This window comes from Sminthopsis crassicaudata, chromosome 3 (genome assembly GCF_048593235.1).
Source record: "Sminthopsis crassicaudata isolate SCR6 chromosome 3, ASM4859323v1, whole genome shotgun sequence".
NCBI classification, from domain to species: domain Eukaryota; kingdom Metazoa; phylum Chordata; class Mammalia; order Dasyuromorphia; family Dasyuridae; genus Sminthopsis; species Sminthopsis crassicaudata.
In genome coordinates this window covers 39,905,113-39,919,345 of record NC_133619.1, presented here as the reverse complement: position 1 = coordinate 39,919,345, position 14,233 = coordinate 39,905,113, and the positions used below count along the sequence as shown (strand labels likewise).

The window sequence follows — 14,233 nt, the reverse complement described above, 5'->3', positions numbered from 1 at the left end:
ATGATTCAAATGGGAAGTTCAGAACATTGACTACTAGCAGCTTAAAAAGTTAAGAAAAAAGTCAGTCACCTATGCCAACATGTGCTTCTTGTATCATGCTTACATCATTAGCACCATCACCAACGGCCAACGTTATAGGTTTTTCTGGAGAGATTTTTATCAGTCTTATTACCTGAAAATGGATAATTTTAATTAGTTTTCATAAAATTAGTTCTTACAAGATATGAATCATTAAGTCAACACAGCACAGTTTTTCTAGAAAAATAAGTATTAAGATTCTCCTTCTTAACAGAATCATCTTTTGCTAAATAGTCAATGACAAACATACTTAATTCTACAAACCATTAGATTATCCAAAGAAACATATTTACATGTTTTTTTAGACATATACATCTGAGAAATAGCAAAATTTTAGAGAAGGAGCATCATGGAAGTTCTACACATTTAGACTAAAATAAATTTGAGAGAGAAAACATGAAGATAGCATTTCCAAATTTTAACTATTATTTTCCTTTTCAAACAAACTTTAGTTTATTTGACAGCATAAAAATTATGAATTTAAAGTGGAAGCAGAACTTATAAGCATTTTTGTTCTTATTTTTGCTTAGTTGAGTGAGATTAAATTTATGAAAATTAAAGGGGAAGATTAGGAATGGGGGGGGAGTACTTGTGTAAGAAAATTTAAAATTGATTAAAACAATTCCCTGTAAATTAAACTTCTGTACTTATCTTTTATGAATCCTAACTATTCATAATCAAAATTTCTCCCATACCCAGGCTCCCTGTCAATTCTGAGATCAGAAGGAGATGCAGAGAAGTGTCTCTTCTTTGGAACTTCCCTCAAAGTGTCTCATAATCTCACAGCTAAATCCATGTCAGTTCCAAAATGCAGACAAACTCTGACTCTTTCTTAGACAAACAAGTATTTTCGCAGGCAGTCAGCTGCCGGGTAATTGAGATGAGTTCAAATATTGCTTCAGACACAATCTGTGTGACTCTGCCCAAGGCACTTACCTCTATTTGCCTCAGTTTCTTCATCTAGAAAATGGGTAATAGCATCTGCCTCCCAGATTGACAGTGAGACTACAAGGAGGCAATATTTGCAAAGCCCTCTATGAGACCTCTGGTGTTATACAAGGGCTAGCTTGTATTACAATCCACATGACCCATGGAGTTCTGTGGGCCTGTCCTAACTCTTCAGCAGTCTCATTCTTCCTCCACACAGCTTATGTACCCACTAAGAAAAGTCTTGGGGCTGCACTTTACAGAAGCTTTTTAAACTGCCCAGAGCTGAACACTTCAAAGGGAGGACCTGACAGAATTTAAAGTTGCGCACACAAAAATCCCAGCAAGACTACCTGTGAGAGGGAGCACGGATATGGTTTCATTTATAGGCGTGCACAGCATCAAGGGCAGTGCCGAGGAGGCCTTCTCTTCCCCGGTCACTTTTTGTCTTCCCCCAGACCCTCCAAGGCCCAAGTGCCCCTTGGAGGTCAAGCTCTTTTCCCTGTCCAGCAGTCACCCCCAAGGAAGCCACCCTAAAGCCTTTTTTTTTTAACCTATGGATGTCACTAGCTAGCCTCTGCTCTGAACCTGCATCTACATAATTCACTTGCCCATGTCCCTGTAGGAAATCTGCTAAACTTCCCCGACACTCCTCAGGCATTTCTCGCTCACCCCTTGGGCAGCCCACAATTCTAAGCCAGTCAATCAGTCAACAAGCATTTGTTCAACACTTAACCTGGGCTACACAGGCCCAGTGGGATGTCCCAAGAGACAACTGAGAGACTGAGCAGATGGCACACTGGGCCCCAGGTCCAGGGAGTGCCGCCGACTGCTTCTCTGGGGGTGATCCTGAACTTCCACCTGCCTCCAGTTTCCCCAGTTGTAAACAGCCTCACATGGGGTCAGATGAAACTATGGAAGGCCTCCAGCACTGCCAAATCCCTGCTCCAAGCAGCTGTGTCACTCCCTGGGTTCCAGAGTGTCCAGAGGAAAAGGCTGGGTATAGCACCCTCTGCCAAGCCTTGAAGGCCTTCTGTGACCTCCCCCCCACCCCCTTTCCTGTCTTCTTACTCCTTGCACCCCACACTTCCATCCACTGACACCAGACTTTTTGCTATTCTATGAAGAAAAGACGCCTTCTCTGGGCCCTGGGCATTTCTCTGGCTGTCCCCTAGGCCTGCAGCACCCTTTGTTCTTGGCTCCACTGACCTTAAAAGTCCCAACTAAAACCTCATCTCCAGGAAGCCTTACTCAAGGCTTCCCCATCCTAGTACCTTCCCTCTGTTGACTTTTCCTATTTATTCTCTAGGTAACTTGTTGGTGCATACTTTTGCTCGTGGCCTCCCCCATTGGAGGGGTGGGTTCCTTGAGGGGAGGGGCTGCCTTTGGCCTCTTTTTGTGTCCTGAATGCTTAGCACAGAGCTGGCGTGCAGTAGGTACTTAACTCATTGGCTGATCGACTGGTCAGAGGTCCCTCAAGCTCTAGACCCAAGGTCCCTCAGTCATCTCTCTGACAAGCTGAGATAACCAGAATGTCCAAGCTGAGTGTGGCATAAATACTGTGGTCAATTTTTGTAACCAATTTACAAAGTTTTAGGAGCAGGGAAAACTCAGACATGAAAGACTTTCTGGCCAAGCTACTATTTCAAAAGCAGTTTTTCACAGAATGAATAACTGCATCAATACAGATGGTTTAAGGAACACAATGTGCTCACAACTGGTTTCAATTTTTAATGAAAGTTCCAAAGCCAAATGGGAATATACATGTATTTGCAAGCTTCATAATGTAGAATTTCACTACAATTGTCATTTTTAATGGGATTTTTTTTTAAAGTACAAACAACAACAACAACAACAACAAAAAATAAGACAGTGTTGCTCTCCAAGTGCGGTTCCTCAAGTGCTTTTCGCTCTCACATTTTGGCCCTTGCAGCACTTGGGGTGACCGACACCTGCCCTCTCCCATAGATGCCCTTTTCCCACACAAGGTTCAAACTTTCCCCTCTCCACAATGGGGCATTACCTCCCCTTTCCAGCCTGACTGAGAAGGGGGTCCTCTTCCACTTAAGCTCAACTATTTGCTTACATCCCATGTCTGACATTGTAGAGACAGACTCCCTGCTCTTCTGGCACAGGCTACAGGGCAGAGTCGCAATCAGGCCCAGGCCCAACGAGGGAGGTAAAACTGGGACCCCGAGATCTAGCTCAGAAGTGGGGTACCCACTCCCTACTGGCTTTGTGAGGCTGGACCCTGGGCTCCTGATTCTCTCATCCCCAAACTCTGCTTCCCTTCAGATCCTTCCTACTCTAGAGCCCCCGACCACATGCTCCCTCTAACCACCCTGACTCAGTCAAAACCTTGGCCTGGGACTTTAGCAGGCTCTTATCAAGAACTAAAGATATCTCAATGTGTATCCTTATCTAACCTCTGAATCTTCCTGTTCTTTAGCACAATGCCTCCTGTTATAAAAATAACTAATGAATGTTTGCTGAATTAAATTTAATTTACATATGCCCTTCTTGAGACCAAGAAATGAAAACTTTCTTAGTGATAATGAGTTTGTCCAGCTTTTATTCTCTGCTATTTAAAATTTATAAACTTGTGAAAAGTAAAACATACATCCAGCAAAAAAAAAAAAAAAAAAAAAAAATGGCCACACAGTCATTGTTATAAAAGGCGCACCAAGGGAGTGAAGCCAGGGAAAAACATGGGGGTCTGATGTGATGAATCTATCTCCCAGAAACCGAGCACTCTAATTATGAAGCACTGACTCTGATAGTGGAATATGTCATGGGTAGAGGGAGGCTTCCCGACTCTAATGTCAATCCAAGAGGCTAAGAAGGACCAGGCTGCCCGCACATGGGGCCCACCAGCCTGCAGACCTGAGGGCAGCACCCACCTTTGCCTTCTGGAGCGGGGCCATGCGGCAGCAGAGCACAGCACAGCAGCTTTTACACACATCCATGAAGATCTTCTCGTGCTCCCTCAGGGCCAGAGAAAGGCTGCTCCCATCTACCACCAGTCCATGCTGGATCACATGGTCTTCAGCGATTCTGAAAAAGAAGAACAAGCACCCTGATTTCCAGCCGAAGGCTTTGGGCACTTCCTGCCCCTTTCTGCAGTCTGTCCCCAGACTGGCCCGCATGAATACCCACAGGCGGCAGAATTCTCAGAGAGGAGCAGGCCGTCTCCCCAGTTTCCCATTCCACATTCAAGAGGGAGCAGACTGTGATTTAGAGAGGAAAGGGGCCCCAGAAGTCAGGGAATCCAACCCCCAAGGTATAAATAATGCAATTCAAGTCTAAGTGATTTGCTGACTCCAGCTCTGAGCCCTCTCCCCTCCACCACAAGAGAAACAAAAGTATTACGCCCTGTAGCCAATCAGAGGATGAATCACTCTAAATTGGGCGAGATGAACTCTAGACAAGAGTCTAACAATACAATTATTGGTTACTCAAACCTTCCCAGGATAAACTGTCCACCCAGGCCTGACATCAGAGGCTACCAAGGATGATCCCTAGGAGGCTGGACAGAGAGCGAAGCAGAAATGGATAAAAGGCCTCCATGGGCCCAGAAAACTCCCCCGAGCCCACAGTACCTTCTGGCCAGTCGCCGCAGCTGCTCCGCACATTCACTGTCTGATTTCTGGTTGACCAGTTCAAGGATGTTCATGGTTCTATGAAAATGTCCACACGACAGACTCACGCTGATGGCGGTCTCATGCTTATCTCCAGTAAGCACCCAGATTTTGATGCCCGCCATACGTAAGGCTTCAATGGTCTCTCTCACTTTATCTTGAAGCCTGAAAAGAATCAAAAGCATTTTCCCCAGGTCCCATTAGGCTGGTGGGTGCCAACAGCAGAACAATGTGCAGATCCTCAATTCTACAACACCCGGGTCACTGTCCCGGAGTTAGGCCCTGTTAAGTCAAAGTCTCTGTATTGGAAGTCGGACACCCGAATTGTGAGGGACACATCTTCACAAGGTCAGATGAGCCACCTATATTCATTAAGAGTTTTTACCATTTTTGCCACAGAGCTTTAAATTTCAAAATGTAAATGAGTATTTAGAAAAAGGAATATTCTTCTCTTCCCTATAACTCAAGAGTTACAGCTCAAGGATGAAAGGCTCTAGAACTTACTGAAAAGATAAATATCTGAGGACACTTGAGAAGTGGAGAAAAAGTATATACTGATGTCCATGGATCCCAAAAACCAAAGAAAGATAAGAATCATCACTGAATTCATTGTTGTTGTAAACCAGGATAAAAAGCAAAGCTTTGGCCAGACATTTAATTTAATTTAAAAAAAACATTATGTTTTCCTCTCCTTTTCCTTTGAGCCCCGATAGTTTGCAAAAGACTTTAAGTGACTAGTAAGTACAAGGTAATGTGCTGGGTGGGACAGTCTTTGCCTTCAGGAAACTTTCATTCTTCTGAGGATCAGAAGATGACAAGGCGGTGAAGGGGCAAAGGGTGGGGCAGGTCTTGTTTTGGGTCAGACCTGTGACCAAAAGTAAATCCCAGGGAGGAAAATTCTTCATTGAAAATTGGCAACAGTTATGTAACTTCTGATCCTAAGAGCTGCCCAAGACAGAGGGACCAAACACACAGGACCTTGACCCCAACCCACTCCAGAGTATCTAGAACCAAATCAGATGTCACTGGAAAATCGTTAACAAAGTAAACAGTCAAGAAAACATGGATAACTCTGTATTTTAAAGCTCAGTGAATGTGTGCCTGATCCTGAGGGTACTTGCTGCAGGCATCAAAGATAGGACCTGGGCCCAGGTCTTTCTAATTCTGAGATGAAAGGCTCTCATTTGGCAAGTAATCTGCTGGCTGCCTCAGTTTCCTCAACTGTGGGAACAGCAACAGCAGCAGCAGCTAACTCTCCAGGCAGGTGTGAGGATGAAGGGAGACAATAATTACAGAACGCCAAGCCCAGTGTCTGACATAAAACCCATCACCCTTCATCCACTAGGCCAGAAGGCTCATGAGGTGGGCAGACTTGGAGGGTGATGCACGGCAGACAATGAGAGGGAACTCCCAGACAACCTCCAAACAGGGGCTCTCAGATTTTTTTAGGAGGGGATGGGAGGGTGAGGACAAAGATTTAGATTTGGGAAGGAGGGGAGAGCCCTGTGGGGTGAGGTGGGACTTGGAAGGACCCCGCTCCCCATATAGGGCCCCTCACTCACCTGTCCTCCACGCCCGTTGCCCCGAGTAACAGCAGCTCTCTCTCTATCCAGTGAAAGGCCTCTGCCAATTTCTCCTCCCGCTGCTGCAAGGCCGTCCTGGCTTCAAAAAGCTGTCTATCCACTTCCTCAAACTCTTCGGGCGTGAACTTCCGATATGCTACACACAGAGTCCTTAGCCCTTTCTGGGGCAAAAACAAGAGTGGGAGGGCCCATTTTAACACCAATCACCACGACATCGGCCAAGTCTGCTTCTCCCCTCAGCCCCCCAACAGCCCTCCTTCCTAGTCCTGCTGGGGGCCTGCACCACCCTGGGGGACCCCTATGAGAAGCTTTGCTCAGGACCCAGCAGGGCTGGTAGGCACCAGGGGCTCGTCGCAGCTGCGCAGGTAGGCCCTTCTGTTGGGGGGAGGGCTGCACCTTGACCCAGTGGAACAAACCCTGATCCTCAAAGGAGCAAAGGCAAAGGAGGGACGCCAAAAGCGTGATGTCATTTGAAGAGCAGCAGATGAGCTGGGAGTAATGTATAATCAGTCTGGAAAGGGAGGCTTGCAGCCCGACTGTGAAAGGCTCCAAATATCCAAGGAAGAAACCTGTGTTTTACCTTAGAGGCAGCAGGAAGGTATGAAAACTCCCTGAGCAAACCTACACTTTGGGAATGTCAATCCGGTTTGGTCTGGAAAGATGCAGAAAAATCAAGGAAGGTGAGAAATGAGGATGTCCTGGAGAAGGCGGTGGGCCCAGAGAGAGGGACACTTATGAGAAAAGTCCCAGAGGGAAAGTCAACAAAGCTCAACTAGTTACTCCACTTGGGAGTAGGAGGCTGACACAGAAGGAAAGTCACAAATGTCTCTGGGGCTGAAAACCTGGGTGAAAGGAAAAGGTGATATTGGAAAAGGAATGGCTATCCAGGTAGGCACAATGCTAAACGCTGGAATATGCTGAATCTAAAATGCCTGCAGGGAAACCAAGTGGAGAGGTGGGAGAAGGGCTCAGGTGACAAGTAAAGGCCAGAAATGTGGTTATATAAATAATTTATGCAGAGGTGACAACTGAACCCATGGATCTGTTTGGAGGTAGAGGGAAGGAAGGGGAGTAGAAAAAAGTGGCAAAGAAAAAAGTGTCGGAGGGAGAAGAGCAGAGAGGAGGGCAAGGGGAAGGAAAGGGAAGGGATGGGAAACAAAAAAGAGCCAAGGACAAAGCTCTGGGGAAAAAGCTTTGGAAGAGACCTAGTCCTCAAAGTAAACCGAGAAGGCTCAGCCAGGCAACAGCAGGAGAACTAACAGAGAATAGCACACACAAACTCAAAGAAAAGGATATCCAAGAGGAGAGAGTAGTTCCAGTGTGAAACAGTGCAGAAAGGACGAGAGAAACATGAGGCCTGTGGAAAGAACACCAGATTTGTCAACTCAGAGATCATGAAGCAGTCTCCAATGAGTGGTAGGATTGGAAATCAGAATGCAAGGGGAAGAGGTGGAGGCAATTTTTTTCTAGAAGAAAAGATACAGAATGATAAGTTGAGGTGATAGTTGGATCAAGCTTTTATAAGGATGGGGAAGATAAGATATGCTTGAAAACAGTAAGGAAAGACCTAGATGATATGAAAAGACTGAAATTTAGAAAAAGAGGACTGACTGAAGGACCAAAACTGGAAAGAGATGAGTTGATGATTTGGTCCTGGCAAGAAAAGAGGGATGTGACTGCTTCAACATAATAGTGTAAAAGTTAGCAGAAACATATTTTATCAGCACAGCTTAATTCACTATCAGAGTTGGACTTAGGACTTGGGAAGACTAGAATTTGAGCCCTGCCTCATATACTTTAGCTGGACAATGTTGGACAAATTTGGTCAGCTTTCAGCCTCAGGTACACCATCTATAGAATGAGAATAACAGCATTTGCTTCCTAGGATTCTAGAGAAGATCAAAAGAGCAAACATAGTGCTTTGCAAGCTAGAAATATTAGCTGTTATTAATTTAAACCATTATCAGCTCCATTTCTCTCTCTCTGCTACAAATAAATAAATAAATAAATAAATGCTATATGACAGTAACCTTGCCTCCTAAGTATATTCTGAAAGTCTGCATTCTGTCTCTCAAATTTAATCAAGGCTTTCAAAAGCATTATTGTAAAATTATTTCACTTTTCAGGATAGCATTTAGCACATCAGTGGTGTGAACTGAACCGAGGAATTAAAAACAACAACATTTTAATGGAGTGGTAAGTATGACAGATGAAACACTGAGAAGACCTGAGTTCAAATTCTGCTTCAGCAAGACTTGCTAAGCAAGTCACTTAATCTTTTGTTTTTAGTACTGTTGTAAGAGGTATATATTAATAGTTGCTACCTTTCTTTTTGTGAGATTCAAATGATAGTGCCCTTTGCAAACACTGACATACTATGCCAATACTAGCTATTGTTAGATATTATTTTTTTTTAATACTTTTATATTAAGTAGCTTCACTTAATAACTTAGAAAGCTATGAAATGACCCCTATACACTGGGGGATATGATTTTTGAGATAATATATTTGTTTGAAGTTAGCTAATGAAGTAAGAGCACAAGGAATTATCTATCTACATGCCTTCGCAAGAGAATCCACCAATGTTCTTTCCCTAAAAAAATAAAAATCTGAGAAATATAGACGTAGAAACACATCAATTTATAAATAAGAGGAAATTCCTGATTTACAAATCTTTCCTTTAAAACCAACTTATATCTACACAGGATTATGAACACTTCTATATCCTTGAACTCTCTGAGAAGCTGTGTGTATGTGTGGGGAAGCAAAAACTGGAGACTTTTGACTTAGAAGCAGAAGACTGGCTGGGGGGGGATTCTTGTACATGGAAGAAATGGCCTTTTAGATTCCATAACTGTAATCAGTTGACAGAAGTTGACTTACAGGGGAAACCAAAAGACAGCTGCTTTGACTCCCCAGTCCCAAACCCTTGGCCCATTCCATACAGCAGTCTTTGGGTCTTTGGTCAAAGGACTGTTGACAAAGGGGATCCCAACACCTCTGCAGATAGCCCATTCCACTTTTGAATGGCTTTACCAGTAGGAAGTTTTTTCTTATACTAAACTCAGCCCCTGCCACCCAAACATCTTACCCCCTCCAATGTCCAGTGAATATTCTATATTCTGGCCTAATAGGCCAAGGATGGCAAGTCTGATCTTTCTTCTACTTGAAAGCTCTTCAAATCTGAGGCAGTGGATACTATGCCCCACATGAGTATCTTCTTCTGCAAGCTACATATCCTCAATTATCTCAAGGCCCTTCGTTAAGACACAGTGCAGTGGGAAATGTGCCGGATTTGAAGGAAAAAGACCTGAGAGCAAAGCCCAGCTTTTCCACTTATAGTCTGTGTGAGCATGAGCAGTCTAGAACACTTCACTTTCATTCTGCATTTTAGTTTCCTCCTCTGTAAAATGAGGGGTCCCTGGGGTCACTAGCATCCTAAATAAATTGACAACATGGTCCTTCACCAGAGGGAGGAAGGCAGTCTGGATGAACAGGAAGAGTTCTGGATAGAAATGGCGCCAGAAAGCTACACTCACAAGCTGGCTTTGTCACATTCCCTCCCTCCCTCCTCCTCCTCCGTCCTCCCCCTTCCCCCCCCCTCCCCGGTGATCTACAGCATAAAAGCATTTGTTTTATATACCAATCAAGTAAATGTCATGAAAGAACTATTTCTCTAAGTTTTTGAAAAATTAATAATGCAAAAAAATAACAATAAAAAACCCCAAGACCCAACATGTACGTTATTAATATATTTTAGCTGCTATTGAAATTTATACTCACCAAAGCAAATTCATCTACATGAATTCTTGTTTTTTCTATTTCACCACCAATACAGTTTGGAAGAATTGAAGACTCTGCTCCTTTAGAAAACAAGAGTCTCTCACCTGGGAAGAGAGAAGAAATCAATATTTCCTTTGAATTGTGATTGGGAATGTTGCAAGTAGTTAAAAGTCATAAAAAAGCAGAAGACAAAGATAGTTTTTGAAGCTCTACTATGGGAAAAAAGGAGACTCAAAGAAAGGCCATAACTCCTAAATCACAGTAATTCTCTCTACTTCTGTCAGTTTTATTTTGGTCAAAAAAAAAAATTTTATCTTAGTATCGTGGATCTAGAGTTGGAAGGGAACCTCAGAGAGCAGGCAGTTGGATGCACAGGGAGGCCCCAAACTGCAGAGGTAGCAACATTAGAGCAGGATCTGAACTCAGATCTCTAATGTCCCACATGTTCATTTGAAAAGGAAAAGAACAGAACAAATAAGGTGTTGAAATCTGAAATAAGGGACCTGGCAGGGCAATCTGTAAAGGCCTTCTGCTGGGGGCTGAGGGACCGGAGTAGAAGCACTCCAGGAAGGGAGACACCCAAAGAAGAGGCACTGAGGTGGGAACTGGAGGGGCTTGTGGCAAGGACTGGCTGGATCTGGCAGCCAGAAAGTGCTGCATAAATGCCTGATGACTTGACTTGAGAGGAGGAGAGGTTCTCCATGAGGGTAGCGGTAAGTATTCTAAAGGGATCTCGAAGAGATGGTGTCAAGTTAAAATGGCCAGTTGGACACGTAGAGTGCTTTAGGGAGAGGGTTTAGGATAACCCTGAGGTACCAGTCTGGGGTTAAGGGAGAATGGTGGCAGGCTAGATAGAAACAGTGGTTTGGAACAATATACTGCATTATGAAAGGAAAGAAAATGACTTCTGTGATGCTGATTTTGAAATGTCTACTGAAAATGCAGTTGGAAATGTCCATCAGGTAGGTGGCAACAAAGAAAGGCTCCAGACTAGACCATAACACAGCTGGGTAGACTCAGAACTCATTTAAGGAGAAGCCCTGGAGGCTTGTCTCGTCATTCATGCATCAGAGCTTCCTTAGAAGAGGGTGTCTGTAAAGCACTCCTCAAGGTCTAGCCCAAGAAGGCCTTGTGCCTCCTTGCATTTTTATCAATTGCTTGGATAAAGCAGAGAAGACAGCCTTATCAAATTTGCACACAAAAACAAACCTGAGAAGGATTGCTGCAATGATGGATGATAGTCAAAACACAAAAAGATCTTATTGCATGCAATCTATCTAATCTAATAAGACCAAATTTAATATACATAAATGTCAGATCCTACATTTAGGGTTAAAAAATAAATTTCGCTATTAAAAGATAATGGATGTATAAAAAAATAACAGTTCATTTGAAAATGTTTTGGGGGGTTTGAATGGAAATTCAAGGCTTTAACAGTATAAGATGACAGCCAAAAAAGAAGTTAATATGAAGTTAAATTAATGAAGAAGTTATAGCATCCAGAACTTGGGAGCCATCACTGATTTCTGCCATTCAGACCAGACTTAAAATATATCATGCTGGGTGCCCTGTAACTGGTGAGCAGGAGAGCACCCAGAAAAGAGCCAACAGAACTGTGAAAGGCCTAAAGATCTTGTCCTAAGGATCAGTTGAAAGAAATGGAGATTGTCTATTTAGTCTGAAGAGAATACTTTGGAGGCTGGGGAGGGAGCGAAGACTTGTGGTAAAAATCTTTTCATTATTTGAAGGGCTTTCATATGGAAAAGAAATTAAAAGAACTTTGTTTAGGTCCAGGGTACAAAACATGGAATGAAAGGTAGAAGTTGTAAAGAGAAGGATTTCAACTTGATGAAAACAAATACTTTGCAACAATCATGTCATACAAAAGTGGAGTAAGCTGCTTGAAAAAGTGGTGAGTTTGTAAACTGAAGCTGGATGACCTGTTTGTATGCCTGTAAAGGGGTTCTTTTTGAGGAATGGGACAAATTTGAGATTTCTTCTAATTCTTAAATTCTTCCTCTTTCAATCCTAATATTTTATTATTCTAAGTATTTTACAAGTTAAAAATTGTAGATTATTTGATTACATACCTGAAGGAGATTGTACAATCACACTCATACGTCTACGATCTGAATCAAATTCCAGAACATGAAGCAATTTATACCTGGAAAAACAGAAAGAAAACAGGCTAATAAAGATATAATTCTTTTTAAAAAACAGAAAATCTGACTGTTGCAAGAACAATGGGCTATTAAAGCAACTGTATTAGAATGATAGGCTCTGACATATTTGTTATATTTCCCCAAAAAATGATCTGGAAGTTATTAACAAATTCCATAAAGTCATTGAGCCCAAAGGATACTAACTAGACCAACAAAGCATTATCAAAAGGCAAAAAAATACTTCTCCAAAACCTTATTCTCATATCAAACTAAGGCACACATTTGGAAAACTTCCAAGAATTGACAACTACAGAAAGTCTATGGAAGAAAAATTAAAGTGATCAAAGAAGGAAAGTCTTTTATATGCATTTTTTCTTTTTTAAAAAATGAGGATGTTCTAGTAAAAAGCATTTGCTTTTTGATCCTGTGTTATGATAACTTGCTGTATTGATAAGGGGACTGCCCCCACAAATGAAAACCAAAGCTCCTCAGTAAATCGGTAAAAAGCACTAAAACAGTTTTAATGGCTTAAAAAAATATCTCTGTCATACTACCCCATGACTTGGCATCAGACCCATTGATCATCGCTGTGGTCTGGGGACGCCTGCCACTGCTTCCACTAGGTTTTCCTAGCTTTGAAGACCTCATGACACTTTCATACAACGAGACATCTGTGAGCGGAGGGATAATCAGAGCTTATAAAATTTTAGTCTAGAACTAGGATTAACACTGATATTCACCCAATAATTGAGGAACATCTTTAAAAGTGAGTAAGGTGATGTTATAAAAAGTAGGGCAGTGCAAAGGGAAGGCAACAAGCGCTTATAGAATGCCCACTTTGTGTCAAGAACTGTGCCATACACTTGGGACAAATAAGACTCATCTAATCCACACTCCTTTCCTGTATCTGGATTCCTTGCAGGACAAAATTTAATAATGTTTGGGGACACATTTGGCATGCATGTTTCATTGTTTAGAATTTACTTGAAATTAATAATCAGAGGACTGAAGAAAATTACCTCTATGATTGCATTCACACAGCAAGACAACACAGATTTCATTCTACATGATGAATAACATGCAATTAATAATTAGAGAATAAGAATAGTTAGGTACTATTACCTTTCAACTTTTCCAAGGGTTTTAATTTCCATAGTTTCTTCAGTACTGCCCATAAATACGACACCAATTCTAAATTTAAAGGGAGAGAAACATACAATTCCATGAAGTAATGTTTAATGTTTTGTAATGACACAGCATTGTAATTTTAGTTGAATAAAGTATTTGAAATACTTATCAAAAAGTATATTTAAGCCTTTTCTTTGTCTATCTCATTAGTAACAGCTGGTTATTTTCAGAACTTGAAAAATTAAATTTTAGAAAGAATTTTGCACTAAAATTATTAGCTAAAAATTATTATTCTGTATTTGTTTCTTAAGCTACAGTTTCAAGAAATGGCATCATATAAGTCTTCCCCAAAAATACATTTACAGATTTTACCCTAATTGGATTCAAACACAAATATCTTCATGACACAATACATCTTAAACCTGTGCATTCATCTCTAACAATTTTCAAGCTTAGTAAAACTCACTTTAAACTCTAAATCCTCTAAAACCTTGAAAAACTAGAACCTTTACATGTTTATAAATCTTATCAACACACATGAAGTACCAATGATTCTGATAGCATAGAATTCCCACTACAAGATTTGTGGAAGCCAAATGTATTATAACCTATGACTATGTACATCATAAATGGCCAAAATTTGGAAACAGTTGAATTAATATATGTACAATAATGTAATATAAACGGGTGAATTAATTTGCCCAATAAATGTTCTTGCTCCTCAGCCCCGCACTCAATCATTAACCTCCTATCTCTTCATGCATGCTGTACTATAATTTTAAATATAATATTTTGAATTGATACACATCATAGGCAAAAAAATCTAGCCCAGTCCCAATTTACTAAAACAGACCGATGAAGATATGTTCCCTTCCTTTTTTCCCTAGGAACCAGAGGAGGCATATAGTTAAGAGCCAGAGTGGTGCAGTGAGAG

General features: G+C 41.8%; 1 protein-coding gene across 5 annotated transcripts in view; it reads right to left on the bottom strand.

Annotated features, from left to right (window-relative positions):
• Positions 1-14,233, bottom strand: part of ATP11B (ATPase phospholipid transporting 11B (putative)) — a 123,033-nt gene that overhangs the window by 32,736 nt on the left and 76,064 nt on the right. For all 5 annotated transcript variants that reach the window (XM_074298285.1, XM_074298286.1, XM_074298283.1 and 2 more), the window contains 7 exons: positions 13,294-13,362; positions 12,100-12,173; positions 10,010-10,113; positions 6,206-6,387; positions 4,605-4,808; positions 3,906-4,059; positions 70-172 (listed from right to left, as the gene is read on the bottom strand). In XM_074298285.1, the coding sequence (XP_074154386.1) occupies positions 70-172; positions 3,906-4,059; positions 4,605-4,808; positions 6,206-6,387; positions 10,010-10,113; positions 12,100-12,173; positions 13,294-13,362 (890 nt within the window). The remainder of the gene's footprint in view (positions 1-69; positions 173-3,905; positions 4,060-4,604; positions 4,809-6,205; positions 6,388-10,009; positions 10,114-12,099; positions 12,174-13,293; positions 13,363-14,233) is intronic.